Source organism: Trichosurus vulpecula, chromosome 6 (assembly GCF_011100635.1).
Source record: "Trichosurus vulpecula isolate mTriVul1 chromosome 6, mTriVul1.pri, whole genome shotgun sequence".
Classification (NCBI taxonomy): Eukaryota; Metazoa; Chordata; class Mammalia; order Diprotodontia; family Phalangeridae; genus Trichosurus; species Trichosurus vulpecula.
Window position 1 is genome coordinate 200505646 of NC_050578.1, and position 16218 is coordinate 200521863.

Genomic DNA, 16218 nt, shown 5'->3' on the forward strand with positions numbered 1-16218 from the left:
GATGAAAACCCCTGGAGCTGTCCAGTGCTGACTGGCGAAACAGCATTTTGCCATTTGAATACAACATTTATCTTTGTCAAGGGTGGAATTTCCAGGCAGGAATGAAGAATAAAATAGAACCTTAGATGATATTCCTGAGCCAACATGTGTGTAAAATTTGTTTGATATTGAAATTTGTCTAGCCCCTGTAGATTTTATCAGTGTAGTGAAATGTCTATGAGGTATTGTGTTGAGCAATTAACAAACACAGACAATAATATTTGACTCAGACTGTTTTGCATTTGCTAATAATACATATGGCTCCACTTTCTTCTTTTGTTCTTACTTCCTCATCCAATTGACTTTGAGCACAATATATTAATTTTTACCTTCCTTTGCTAACAGTCATTGCCTTTAGCAATTGAATCTGGCTGTGTTCCGTGTCAGTTTGATTTGGAAACTTCTCTGGGACTGGGGGGAAAATTTGCCCAAACTACTTTTATTGTTGCTTGATACTGATCACTCTAGACCACAATAAAGAACTCTTTTCCACATAATTTTGGTTTCAACTTATATTTCCTTGTCTCCTTTCCAAACTGGGACAAAAGTTACACTCCAACCACAGGAGAATAAATGAAGTTAGGTCCCTTGCTACTGACAGGAATCTTCAGAACTTAAAATTCCCTATCCTTACCAGGAAGCCCTTTTAGAAAAAACTCTATTTTTGTCTTTTTTTTCCAACAATGATACATGTCCACAAGCATATTCTGAAAAGAAGAGCCAAATGCTCTTTTCTGCTAAAATGATTAGGGTCCAGCTGCTCTGTTATATATAGAAAGGGCCACATAAACATGAGCTATCATTGTAGGGTGAAACAGAAAGAACTCAGGATAACCCATGCCAATATTTGCCAGCCACATAACTTTGGGACAGTCAATTAATTTCTCTGAGCCTCACTTCACTCATCTGTGAAATGGGTCTAAAACCACTTGTGCTAACTACCTCAAAAATTGTTGTGACACATTGGAAGAACTTTGTAAACTGTGAAATGCTGGGACCTCAGCTTGTTCCTTCTTTACACTAGGATCAGAGGCACAGTATACAGAGGACATTGTCTGGACAGAAAACTAGCCATTGTTGCCAAAAATCTAGGTGAAAGATAGTGATGGGAAAGGGGATATTCTCTTTTCTGTATAAAAAAAAAACATGGAGTTACTGTGTGTCTGAGGCAACATGAAACAAAATCACAGGTTGAATCCATAATGTTGGTGTATTAATATGTGTGTATGTATGTGAATGTGTGTTTCACATGTACTTGTATTTGTCCAGATCTGTGATTTAATCAAATTGATGAATTCCAGATATAGAACTCCCTTCATGAATGCCGATGAGAAACTTGTCTGTAATTTATAGACAAAGAGTTGCCTGGGGACACTGAGAGATTTGTCTGTAGTTACACAGTATGTGTCAAAGGCAAGTCTTGAACCAAGGTCTTTACTGCTTCAAGACTGGTCATCTATTGCCTACTGTAACATGCCATAGGTATCTGTGGATTTTTACAAATGCATATATGTGTGTGTGTTTGTGTGTGTGTGTGTGTGTGTGTGTGTGTGTGTGTGTGTGTGTGTGTGTGTGGATATAGCTATAGCTAAGAATGACAGAGACAGAGACAGGGACAGCAACACAGAGTTAGATAGAGACAAAGAGAAATAGATGATATAGATATGGATATTAATATATTTCTTTGCCTTTGCTCCAGCTCTTCTCTATGTCTGGAATGGTCTCTTTTCACCCTTTTTTCTGCTTAATTTCCATCCATCCTTTAAAGCCCATATCAAAGATCACATTTTCCAGGAAGCCTTCTCTGACCTTCCTTCCCTACCCCACCCAGTCTGTAATGACATTAATAGCTAATAATCATTAGCATGTATACAACACCTCCAAATACCTCCTTTGATCCCCACGACAACCTTGGGAGGTAAGTGTCATCATTATCTCTTTTTTACAGTTGAGAAAATTGAGACAAACAGAGGTTAAGAGACTTGCCCAAGATCACACAACTCATAGGTGTCTGAGACTAGATTTCAGCTGGTCTTCAAGAGTCCAGACCCAGTGCTCTGTGTACTGTGGTGCCACCTAGATGCCTTTTCTGATTCAGAAAAGTACTTCATTTTATGCCAATCTAATAAAATTCTCATTTATTATTCTTTATTATAGGTACTTATGTTTGCATCATATCCTGCACCAGATTATAAACTTCATGAAGACAGAAATCAAAAATAATCTAAATTTTGTATTCTCCCTGTGATCATTAGTCCTTTACACATTTAAATACTTGATAATTATTGGTTTAAATTAATTTGGACTGCACTGAATTGAACTGGCCTGAATTGAAATTATGGTGGGTCATTTGAGTTGGGGGCAGGGAGAAGAACCTTCATTCCAGATTGATATCTGGTGGAAGTGAGCATAAATAACTAGAGGGAAAATCTTTTACCATTTGAACCCACAGCACCTTTGTCAATAGCACAGGTTTGTCTTTCTCCAGGCAACCTAAAATCCCAGATCTTCAACAATTTACTTGTTAACTGTTCAATTCCCTACTTCCCTTTGAATTAAGCAAAACTGATCTAATGAATCAGTCATGTTGTCCAAACTACTAACTGGCATAGTTAGACGTGGTTAACTTGGACATAACAGAGCCTTAGCATGAAAAAGTGGAAAGAACCCTGGTTTGGAGCCAGAGGAAACGCTTTCAAATCTTGGCACTATTAATTCCAACCTCCATGATGTTGGGGAAAACACTGAACTGCTCTAAACCTCAGTCTTGTAACCTGTCAAATGAAGGAACTGGACTAAATGATCTCTAAGGTCATAGGTCTAGACTCATCTAGGTTCTAGAGTTTATAATTTTAACTGATAGAGGCTATTTGATTTTTCCTAAGATCTTTCCAAGAGAATTTGTCTCCTACTTCTGTGAAAAGATTTTTCCCCCATAATAATATGAGGAATGCCTTAGAGCTACAGGACCACACACTACAGTTATACAGTACTTGTTTATATATGCATATTACATGTATCCTTTATAAAACTTAATCTTCTTGCTTGGTGTGGTGATACAGGCCCATAATCCCTGCTCCTAGGGAGACTGTGGCTGGTGGATCACTTGAGCTCAGGAGTTCTGAATTGCAGTAGGGACAAAGCCAACTGGGTATCCTCACCAAGTCCAGTTACAATCTGGCAAGCTCCCAGGAGTAAGGGACCACCAAGCTGCATAAGAAGGGGCAAACTAGCACATTGGAAATGGAGCAGTTCAAAGGTCCTGTGCTGATCAGCAGTGACACTGAGCTCATGAGTGGCCCCTGCATTTTTTGCCTGGGTGAGATAGAGAAGCCCAGTTCTACAACCCCCCCCCCAAAAAAAGTATGTTCTTAATATATCAGTAATCTTGTCAATGTGAGTATTCCCTCCAACAGTTCAGGCACAGCTGGCCTGAGCTTGTTATAGGGTAGGGGGAAGTGTCCTCTGTTAGGGCAGATGGGGCAGATTGGGAGGGGTAGGGCAGGCAGGTGTGACTAGAGGGATGGAGGTGGGGTGGGTGTGATCAGCAGAATGGGGGGAAGGTATGACAGCCCTCTAGAGAGTAGGACTCATTGTTAGTTAAAAGAGAAAGATGGGTAGGTAGCTGAGGCAGGTGGAGGCAATGTTGCAGTTTAAGAGGAAGGGGCGGATTCAGTGTTCCAAAGAGAAGGGCATGACCACCCTCTAGGTGGGGGTTGGGGAAGAGTCTTGATCTGTAAATTCTTTCCAGTTCTTTTCTGGACCAGTATAAGTAGTCCTCTTCATCACTGTCATCATCACGGTCCTTAAGAAATTTCTTACCTAGCCTTAATCACTGAATAGGCATTGCCTTAGTCAAACTAAGTCCCAGGAAAGATCTTAGCTTAAAAAGGCCCAGGTCTTCCACTGCATTAGAGCCATCTCCAGTCATCTTGATCTACATCTGGCCACTGGGCCCAGATGGCTCCAAAGGAGAAAGTGAGGCTGGTGACTTCGCACAGCCCACTTAAATCCAATTCACCTGCATGTCACAGCATCACCTCCCTGGTGTCATGGTCCTCTTTGAGAGTGAAAGACAAACAACACCAACAATAGGCACAGCTATCCATTACCTTTTAATCCGGAACAACTCTTGTCTTGGTCCTCATAGAAATACCCTATAAAGTTCAGCAGCATTAGTTGAGTTGCTTGACCTGAGGGCATGCACAGTGCAAAGTGTGCTTGCTTTGTGTTCAGAACCAAGGCTGCAGTGAAGTTGTACAATGCAGTAAGTGCTGCCAGAAACACCTCATTATTCATTACATGTTTGATTTTTAATTAATTTTTGGTCATTGTGCATTCAGAAACATTTTACTGTTGTCAAATTTTTCAGGGTTGAGACCCACAGTTTAAGAAGTGCTGTTGGATGATATCTTTTATACTATTTCTTACATACAAGTCATCATTGGTAATATGTTTGAGACTACTTATATCCTCCAAACACATTTCTATTATCATTTGTTTCACCCATGGTCTTGATTATTCAGAGATTGTAGTAATGTATGATTTACAGGCATATAGAATTACCAGGAAAATATTAATGTCAACTAGGTGGAATTTTGTATCAGGGATGACCTTCAGGATTATTGAAAATGCTGTACAATTCCCTAAAGGCAATTCAGCCTGCTCTCTTCCTCCTCCTGTTCAATTTTGAGGCCAGTTCACTGTCTGTTTGTAGTATCTACCTGAGTTAATCAGATATCTAGAGGGAGATGAATTCTATAGATTAATTATCCATAAAACTGTATTTTATAGCCTGTACAATAGACATTCTGCATTCACTTGGTTTTTCCCCATGTAGGTAGTTAGGACCAATTATTTTGAGTAATCATAAACCTCATTTAGGAGGTTCACCAATGTTTGTAAGATTTTAAAGAAAATGTAGAGGACAGCGAGCAGTGACAACCCACAAAATAACCAGAAGCACTTGAAGGAAAACTGGTTTAAAGAAAACTTGGCAAGAGATGCAGCTAAACAAGTCATCCTGGAAGCATTAAGTTTGAAACTAGATAAAGTAAAACAAACAGATAAAAGATGGAAAAAATCTGTAAAGAGTTTTATAACCAAGTAATTTCACCAACAAAAACAATGGAGTCATTTGGATTCTAAAAACAAAGTTCCAGATGAGAAAAACAATTTGAGTAGACTAAGTGTGTGTGGGGTATGTGTGTGTGTGTGTGTGTGTGTGTGTGTGTGTGTGGAGAGAAAGAGAGAGAGACAGAAAGCATGCATAAAGGATTAATTCTCAAAATATATGAAGGAAGAGAAAATACCAAAGGTGTGAGAAAATGCAGAATCCTATTATTACCCAAAAAAGGTAGCCAAGAGAACATCGATAACATAAAAAACTGTGTCTTTCTGTGGCCCCTGTTAAAATCCCCCTTGAGAGGAATAATCATATTTATAAGTCATTATTTAAAGCATTGGATACATTTTGTTTAATAAAACATGTTTCTAAAAGAATATCATAATCAGTTTTTGAAGCAATTTTTTTTTTACCTTTCAAGTGTTTTGAAAGACTGGATAATATCCTTTGCATGCCCCCAAAGGAAATATACCTGGTTAGAAATAAATGAAGAAAAAAGTATCAGTTGAAAAGTTGTCACTGTCTTTGAATATACGAGAACCTATAGAGAGACAATAGCAGAAAGAAGGGCTGAAACTGAGAGAGGATAATTCTAATTAGAAGAAATCCATTCTAATTAATGTATATTGTATATTCTATGAGGGCAGGAAAGTAAGAGAGAGATCACACCACAGGGTCAGGTCATCACTAAACTCAATGTCTCCTCCAGGGCCTAACACAGTCCTTCGCACACAGTAGGAAATTAGCAAAGAGGTATAGAATACTTATTGAATAATCAGCTTAATAGGAAGAAAGCAAGCTTGTTTTACCTGTGAGAGAGTGTGTATCGAATGGGCAACTGGAAAGACTCCTTCCGTTGCTGATAAACATTCTGCAAATCCGACAAAGTATCCAACTTTAAAGCAACTTAGAACAACAGTGATGGCGGCAAAAAGTGTGATACTGCCTGAAAGAACAGAAGGTTAACAGGTAGCAAATATTTCAGAATCATTTCTCAGTAAACAAGAATATTGGTCTTGAATAGCTCAAGGAGGCAACTGAGCAAGAAAAACATGGTGCCTCTTTCTAAAGCCCTTCTTAGAGCCTTCTATTATATCAATAGAGGCCTGCCACTGGACCCAATAAAAGTGGGCACTAAGGGCCTCGTATCACACACAGCATGCAGCAAGACACCAAACACGGTCATCTATGGCACTTGAAAAGGAGAACAATAAAAGTATAGTTCTTGACTTAAGAATGCTCCAATGAAAAGTAACATAACCACTCAACATTCCATTTGTTCACCAGATTATAGAAAGAACAAAGAGCTTTCTTTTTTTTTTTTTTTTTTTTTTTTTGGAAAGAAACCAATGACACTGGGATCCTTGCAAAGATTCCGGTATCAACCACAATATTTTAAAGTTCTTTGGAATAATAAATGTTTGTTGAGAAGTTAAATTGAACTTGACATCAATTTCCACTCAACAAACACTTATTAAACAACAAGTAGGAGGCATAAGAATGGTACCACACACAGAGCACTGGACTTGCGGTCAAAAAGTCCTGGGTTCAAATCCTACTTCAGACACTCAGTAATTTGATGACCCTAAGCAAGTCACTTAAGCTCTCTCAACCTCAGCGGCCTCTTCTGGATGCATCCAAAAGACATAAGGACAATGAGGAAATAAGAACAATATTATCTATAGCCCTCATCTCACAGGACAGGTATGAGGATGAAATAAGATGATGAACACAAGACGCTTTGCAAACTTTAAAAGTCCTAAGTAAACCTCAATAACTTTGGAGGCAACCAAGGTAGAGGGCCAGAGTATTATAAATGAAGCCAAGAAAGATCTAAATTCAGATCCTGTCTCTTACTCTTCTTAGCTCTGCAACCATAGGTTAGTCATTTAACCCCTTGGAGGCCTTTGCTTTTTTTTAATCCATCTGTAAAATGGGTAGAATAATAACTATACAGGATAGCCCAAAAGTCTTAGTGAAGTTTTAAGTTTTAATATCTTTAGCAGCACCAAGATTTTTGGGTCAACTTGTATTACTTTCTTCATAAGGTAGCTGTAAGGTTCAAATGAAATCATTAAGTAAAGCATTTTGCAATTCTTAAAGATAAATATATACATATACATCTCTCTCTATATATCCATACATATACATGTGTGTACACATATACACATGTATATATCATTATATATGCACATACATGTATGTATATATACCTATATAGTACTTTAAGTGCTTATATTTACATATATACATTTATAGTGTTTTAAATGTGTGCATGTATATATGTGGATGTATATATATACACATGGATGTATATGTATATGCACACACATATGCATATATATGCATGTGCATATACATATACACATACATATATATGCATATATATATGTACATGCCAGTGACTGTTATGTACAAGGCACTGTGTTTGATTTCCTGTTTTTAAAAAATAACAAGCAATATACATAATACTGTTCTTCACTCCTCTATTCAAGTCTTCCTATAATACCTCATCAAGATGAGGGGGTGATTCGAGTTTCTACAGGCCAGGAGAGCAGAGCACAAGCTCTGGTATTTTGTATTGAGCTCGGCTATACAGCCAGGTGACAAATGATGGGCCAGACATCTAAAGACTGAGATGATTAAGTGTAGGAGAGCTCATCATCAGAGGGTCTACCACCAGGTGATGAATTGCTTGGCTACAGCAACTCACATGGACCATTTATAAAGCAAGGAGTGAGTACTATCCGTATTGGCCAAACTCATCTTTCTGTATTTCAGTATTAAAGTATCAGTCATTGAATCTGAGATTGGGATAATAATAGTAAATTGACCATAGCTCTGCTAGTTATTACCTGTATGACCATGGGCAAGTCACTTAAACTCTTTGGGCTTCAGTTCCCTCACCTATAAAAATGAGATAAGTTGCACAAGATGACTCCTTAGGTTGCTTCCAGCTAATATTCAATCAGTCTGTAATTATATGTTCCGTGGACCTATTCTGAAGTGCTTTTTTATTTTTTGGGAATTACTTAATACAAAAAAAAATGAAGACTCGGTGCCACACTCATTTGGTTGGCAAAGATGGTAAAAAAAGGAAAGTGACAAATGCCAGAAGGACTGTGGGAAAACAGGCACATTAATGTGCTGTTAGTAGAACTGTGAACTGGTTCAACCATTTGGGAAAGTAGTTTGGGACTGCGGCCAAAAAGTTAGTGAATTGTGCATACCCTTCAATCCAGAAGTATTGTTACTAGATCTATGCTACAAAGAGATCAAAGAAAGAGGAAAATGAGCCATATGTACAAAAATAATTATAGCAGTTCTTTTTTCACAAATAGTATTTTATTTTTCCAATTACATGTAAAGGCAATTTTAACATTCATTTTTTAAAAATTTTTGAGTTCCAAATTTTCTCCTTCCTTCCCTCCTCTCTCCTCTCCCTAAAACAGTAAACAATTTTATATGTTATCTATGTACCACCATGTAAAACATGTATTATGAGAGAAGAAACAGACCAAAAGGGAAAAAATCATGAAAAAATAAAGAAAGTGAGAATGGTATGTTTTGATTTGCATTCAGATGACATCAGTTCTCTCTCTGGATATGGATAGCATTTTCCATCATGAGTCCTTTGGAATTGTCTTGGATCATTTATTGCTGAAAAGAGCTAAGTTACTCATAGTTAATCATCACACAATGTTGCTGTTACTGCGTACAATGTTCTTCTGGTTCTGCCCACCTCACTTTACATCAGTTCCTATAAGTCTTTCCGGGTTTTCTGAAATCCACTCTGTAGCAGTTCTTTTAGAAACTAGGAAGTGCCCATCAATTGGGGAATGGCTGAACAAATTATGGTATATGAATGTGATGGAATATTATTGTGCAGTAAGAAATTATGAAGGGAATGATTTCAGAGAACCCTGGTTAGATTTGTATGAGCTGATACGAAGTGAAACGAAATATATGCAAAATGAACCAGGAGAACAGCTTATATAATAACAATAATGTAAAAACAAATAACTTAGAAAAACTTAGGAGCTCTGATCAATGCAATGACTAACCACAATTCCAGAGGATTCAAGATGAAACACACTACCCATCTCTTCACAAACAGGAGATGGACTCAGAGTGCAAAATAAGAAGGATGGTTTTTGTAGTTTTTTGTGGATTTTTTTTGAACACGGCCAATTTGGGATTTATTTGCTTGACATACACACACACACACGCACGCACGCACGCACGCGCACACACACACACACACACACACACATATATATGCGCACACACACACACATATATATATATATATATATATATATATATATATATATATATACCCATGCATATAACACAGAGAGAGAGAATAGATTTTATTTTTCTTGCTTTCTCAGTATAGAGGCAGAGGATGGTGAGAGGAAGAGAATTCAGACCTGAAAATTTAATTTAAAAAAAATGACTTTTAAGACTAAAAAAAAAAAGACTCATTGGTAGAATGATACAAAAAGCCATGGACTTAGAGTTAGAACACCTGAGTTTGAGTTCAAACTCTGCTACTTACTAGCTGTATAATCTTGCAAGTCACTTAACCTCCAGTTTTTCCACACATAAAATAAGAGGGTTAGAGTCATCTCAGGGCAGCTAGGTGGCGCCAAAGCACAGACAGCACTGGGCTCGGACCAAGGAAGACTATTTCCTGAGTTCAAATCTGGCCTCAGACACTTACTACCTGTGTGACCCAGGGAAAGTCACTTAAAACTCCATTTACCTTAGTTTCCTCATCTATAAAAATGAGCTGGAGAAGGAAATGGCAAGTCACTCCAGTATCTTTGCCAAGAAAACCCAAAATGGGCACATGAAGAGTTGGACACAGCTGAAATGACTGAACAACAAAACAACAAAAAGACTCGTCTCGACCCTAGGTCCTTTCTAGCTGGGATAGTCTATGATTCTGTGATCTAGGTGTCATAAGGAAGAAGAAAAGCACAAATGGCAGTATTTCTATAGCAATATTTTCATTGGCTCTGTCTTCTCTCCACCCTAGACCACAATTCGCAGGAAGACCAGATAGCCTGAGAAATAAATGACCAGAGGAATCCTGGGTGAAACTCAATCTTTGGAAGAGAGAGGAAAATGAATCCATAGCAATTCAGAAGGCAGGAAAGGGAGCGGGAGGGCCAATTCTCTCCCACAGAGATTGATTCTGCAAGTCAACAGCCTTTTCTCTCTCTCCATAGAATCAATCATGCAGTGATTTCCACTCCCATGGGAAAATACTATAGTCATGCTACCAAGCCACAGAATTGTTGCATTAACCGTGTAGACAACTCCACCCTGGTCTATCCTCAGAAGAACCTTGATCGTGCCTCCCTATTCAGTAATCCAAGCTGTAGGATGCAGACGCTACATGTCATCCCTTAGGCATATGTGTCTTTATTCCCACCTTTTCTAGGTGGTGTATTTGGAGGGAACCAGGAAAGCCCCCTACCCAAAAATGTTTTTCCTACTGGCAGGAACTGGTATCTAAAATTCCAATCATTTGAGTTCTGTTGCTTTGTTTTAAGATGTTAGCTGACTCTAGATCTCAGTCATTAACTTGGTGTTGATTTATCACAAAGTATCAAAAATTTAGAGCTTTAAACTGTTTTAAATATCATCTATATGCTTCAACCCCCTGATTTTATAGATAGTAAAACTAAAGAAACTAAGGGACTTGCCCAAAGTTACACTGGCACTAAGTGGCAGAGTCAAGATTTGAACTCAGTTCCCTCAGACTCCAAATCCAACACTCTCATAAAATGCTTCCTGGTCCGATCACTGCCTGTAGGCAGGACCCTCAAACAAAGAACGCAGCCCAGCTTGATATGCATATTCTGATTTGCATTATTTGCTCTTGATTTGTATTTTTTTATTTTTTTTTTTGGTAAATTTTAAAATTGTTTTAAACTTAAATACAAAATAAGAAAAGAAAAAAATAAATATTGTCATGTACACAGCAGAACATAAGAGAGGATTCAATATAAAACAATGTTTCACTTCAAGAAAACCTATGTGATAAATACTACGCATTGTTCTCAAAGCTATCCAGCTTTTCTTTGCTTCCTTGTAGGTTTTCTTTTGTTCTCTGCTGTGTACTTATTACTTTATTTTTCCCCTCCCTCCCCATCTCACCCACCCTAAAGAAGGCTCTAATTAAGCATGGATATACATATACATAGATATCTATAAACATATACATATATACACCTATACATACATGTAAGACTGTACTATGTTTATTTCCACCTGTCATCAGTTTCTCTGAAGGTGGATGGCATCTTCCTCATAAGTCCAAGTTTTTCCATGTTTTTCTAAATTAACCAGCTCATCATTTCCTACACAACAGCAATATTCCAAAACAATTACATCCCATCTGAGAGATTGTCTATGAAAGGTTTTTTCCTCAATTTTCTGCATTCCTTCTATTCTTGACTACATAGATTTTGTTTATACAAGAAAGTTTTAATTTAAAATAATCAGAATTATCTATTTTATGCTTCAACAATGCCCTCACCTACTAATATAGCTTAAGGTCTGATACTTCTGAATTTGCTTCCTTTATATTTTTCCCCCTAGTTTCTTCGAATTTCCTGACCTTTTGTTCTTCCAAATGAACTTTACTGTTATTTTTTCTAACTCAGTAAGATAATTTTTTGTAATTTAATCGGGATGGTATTGGATAAGTAGATTAGTTAGGTAAAATTGTCATTTTTTATTATATGAGTTTTATCTACTCATGAACAATAAATGCTACTTCAATTATTTAGATCTGACTTTATTCGTATAAAAGGTATTTTATGTTCATAGAGTTCCTGTGTTTGGGCAAGAATATTCTCAGTTATTTTATACTGTCTAGTTATTTTAAATGGTCTATTCAACATAGATAATATTGCCAACACAGTGTAGTTTCCCTGTTTTTCTGTTTTGATTAAATCTATTTTAGCATTAACATTGTCCGAGATCATGATTACTACCCCTGTTTGAAACGTAATAAATTCTACTCCTGCTCTTTATTTTATCTTTGTGTGCTGGGTCATCTCCAGTCATCCTGAAGGATATCTGGTCACTAGACCCAGATGGCTCTGGAGGAGAAAGTGAGGCTGGTGACCTTGCACAGCCTTCCCTCACTGAAATCAAAGTCAACTGCAAGTGGTGTCATCTTTGTGTATATCTCTCATTTCTATAGTGTTTCCTGAAAGGAACATATTATTAAGTTCAAATTTTTAATCTGCTATTCTGTTCTATCTTATAAGTAAATTCATCCCATTTACATTCTCAGTTATAATTATTTGTTGTGTTTTTTTCTTGTTATCTGTTTTCTGGGACTATTACTGGATTTTTTCCCCATTTACTCAAAACTCAGTTCCCTTTTTGGGGGGGCACTTGAGATTAAGTGACTTGCCCAGGGTCATGCAGCTAGTAAGTACCTGAGGTTGGATTTGAACTCAGGTTTGCTTGACTATCCACTGCACCACCTTGCTGCCCCTTCAGTTTCCTTTTATTGATCTTTTCATTTACATTGTTGTGGTCATTATGCACATCATTTTGGGGGGTTGCTTATTTTATTCTGCATCATTTCACGCAAATATTCTCATGTTTTTCTTAGTTTCCCATATCCATCTTTTCTACATTCACATGCCAAACTTATTTCCATCAAAACCCCAGTCAATGGGGGACCATTTTTCCCCCAATTCTTTCCCAGTTTTTAAGGTATGAAATGAAACCTCAGTTATTCTATTTTCATTTCTAATTATTCAGAGCATGTTTTTAAATGGTCATAGTTTTATAGCAAATTTTGCCTCTTAGAGCACAGGGACTCTTAATCTAGGGGTTCATGAACTTGGTTGTCTTTTTTTTAATGCTTTGATACTATATTTCAATATAATTGGCCTCTTTCATTTAATCCTATGTGTTTTAGTTTAGGCATTTAAAAACATTATTCTGAGAAGAGATCCAGAGGCTTCACCAGACTGCACAAGGCAGTGCATGAGACAAAATAAGTTAAGAATTCTCATTCTAAATAGCAGTGAGACCTGATGGGATGAGACTTATCCCTGGAATGTAGCTCTAGAAGGGAATTGTACATTGAGAAGATATATTCATGTGAGTACATGACCTTATGAACAGACTGGGTCTGTTTATTGAAGACAACATAGCTAATTCTAAGGGGCACAACATCACAGGTAGGCTGGCCACCTGGTGATACATACAGACACACACACACATAAACACATGTATACACACATATATACATGTACATACACACACATATACATATATGTGCATATGTGTGTATGCATATATATATTTGCCCACTGAGAGACAGGAAAAAAAGAAAAATAGAAAATGGACCCCAGTTCTGTGTGGTTTCCTATTTCTACAGTGACAGTAGCAAACTGCTGAGAAAGGGGGCAGAAGGCACTAAGAATCCCATCATTTTTAGATAAACAACATACTTCAGTTTTGCCTGTTGGCATTCTAAATGTAGGATCTAAACAAAAATTAGGTAGGGCCCATGGACTAAAAATTTTATAAGGGAAGTCATCCCAAGAGGGAGGCGAAGCTCTCAGAAATGAAACTCTGTTGCAAATACTATAGAATAGAATTGATGTGTTGGGTTTTTTTCCCTTCCTGAATTCCTTTTTTTCCATTTTCCTTTTTAAATCTTTGTTATAATGTAAGATTCTTTGAGCAGAAGAGGATGAGGGACATATTAAAAAATGAGTGTGATTTTAAAACAAAAGACATCACTTCAAAGAAAGGAAAGAAACCAAATGGCAGAGATTTTACAGAACACAGACAACACTAGACTATAACAATTTTTCAAACCCCATTTAAAAGGAATGAAATTTTGAAATCTCAAAAAGAAATAATTAAAAAGAGGAGGAAAACGGATTGTCTAAAAAGTTCAATTGGGCTGCACAGATGATTATTTTATTTATTTTATCTCTAGAGTAAAGTTTGGGCTACATCATCCTCACAAAATATACTCAAGACCTTTTAGCCCCAGGCTGCCCCTTCCCAAATTCTGTTCCTTGAAGAGTGGGTGGAGGCTAGGGTGGCCCAGAAGCATTAGGGAAGAGAGGAAAGCGCAGGAATGAGAGATGAAGGAAAGAACTGAGCAAGATAACAACTCAATTGTGTTGAGAATGTGGTGGTTGAGAAAATACTCCAAATGGGGAATGGCCTAAAAAACAAGTGTGTCACTTTAATCCAGCCCAAGTAGGTAAAGGGCCTTTTATCTGTGCAGCCACATGGAGCTTTCTTGGCAAAGATACCGGAGTGGCTTGCCATTTTCTTCTCCAGCTCATTTTACAGAGAAGGAAACTGAGGCAATCCCTTGCCCAGGGTCACACAGCTAGTAAGTGTCTGAGGCTGGACTTGAAATCAGGGTCTTCCTAACTCCACATCCAGCACTCTAACCACTGAGCCACCTAGCTTCCTCAGGGGTAGCTATACTTTTTTTCAACCATGGCAAAGAGAGAAAGGATGTGAAGGTCATTTATACAACAGTCACACTGTTGGCCAGATCTTCATTAAGGGTAGGAGTCAGGAGACTTGGGTGCCCAAGAGCCTTTTCTCCAACCAGCCCTTTGGCTAATACCATGATATATCCAAAGTCAGGAACTCAATCTGTGTTCATCATAGAAGTGGTCTGGGCATGTAAGGAAAAATAGGTTCCATAACCCAAGGTGCCCTTCAATTTTCTTATCATAAGGTCCACATTACTGACTGCTACCTCCACCATTTTCAAGGTTGTTTAATGGAAGAGATGATGCTCTAAAGGGATAGAACCAGTCTTATTAATGGACATTGAGATCCTTATCTTCTGCCTCTAGTATTGGTACCAGAGCACAGCTAGAAAGCTCTTAATACCATGATGTCCTGGAGATCCATGGAAAAATAGAATTGCTTGCAACAGTTCTGATATGAAATGTCTGAAAGCAACATCTCCATTGACGTGAAGCGTTCTTTCCCTTTCACTGTAATTACTATGGTTTTTTCCTAGATGAAGTCTTATAAACTCATCTGTTGCCTCTTCCCCACACAAGAGTATGTCATTTGGTTGTTCCATATCCTGAATAATAGGCACAAGTCAGTAGAGAGGGATGTACTCTGGCCAACAGACTCAAGTTATTCTCAGTTTGAATTAAATTATCTAGGTCTAATGTCACTTCTATATTATCCATTTTGGAAATGAATTTCCTTTTATTTGGGTTTTGGACCATGTACTGCACTTGCTCACTGTGAGATTCCAGTTTTCATCATCCTCCAACCAATAAGACTAAGGAAAGAGGAAAAAACTGTTTTCTTGACAGGTAATCCTTCAAGCTGCATGAATGGAGAGACTTTAGGGCAGAATTTGTAATCATCTGCATGAAGATTATTATTTTTGTTTGTTTGTTTTTTAACCATGTCTCTTACCAGTCCCATGGCTGAGTAAAGTCTGGGAATTCATCCTGTAAAGGTATCTGTTACAATAGCCACTTTCTTGAGGCCTTTGTTTACCCAGTTATAAGCCAAGTCAGGCAGGTATGGAGAGGATGGGGCTTTGCTTGGGTGGTTGGAGATGAGAGTTGTTGGGGAGGCCAGGCTTAACGGTTCAAGGGACCTAAAAGAAGCAGCAATGGCAAACCAACATTGTCAATGGGCACAATTAGGATAATAGAACAAAAAGGAGAGGGAGCTCAGAATTTGACTTCGCTGGAGTTGGGAAATCAATCAATCCAACCGACTTAGGTTTATGGAGACTTTACTGAGATCTGAGGAAGACAGAAGGGTTGGCAGAACAGTGGCAGTCCTGGTGTGGCCAGAACCAAGCTTCTATTCAACCTCTCACCCTGAACCTGCCAAGGAATGTTCCACGAGGTCTTGAAGCCCACCAAGAAGCTTCAAGAGTAACTCTGAGGCTTCAACAAGGATAGAATTGGGCATGTTCTGGAGGAGATGGAAACTCGATATGAAGAGAACCAGCCTAATGTCAGTCAGGTTAAATTATATGGATGAAGTGACTT

General features: G+C 37.9%; 1 protein-coding gene across 1 annotated transcript in view; it reads right to left on the reverse strand.

Moving 5' to 3' along the window:
- OTOP1 (otopetrin 1) overlaps window positions 1-16218 on the reverse strand; it is a 38161-nt gene that overhangs the window by 15047 nt on the left and 6896 nt on the right. The window contains exons 2-3 of the mRNA XM_036765075.1: window positions 5974-6110; window positions 5578-5636 (exon numbers count right to left, since the gene is read on the reverse strand). Coding sequence (XP_036620970.1) covers window positions 5578-5636; window positions 5974-6110 — 196 coding nt within the window. The remainder of the gene's footprint in view (window positions 1-5577; window positions 5637-5973; window positions 6111-16218) is intronic.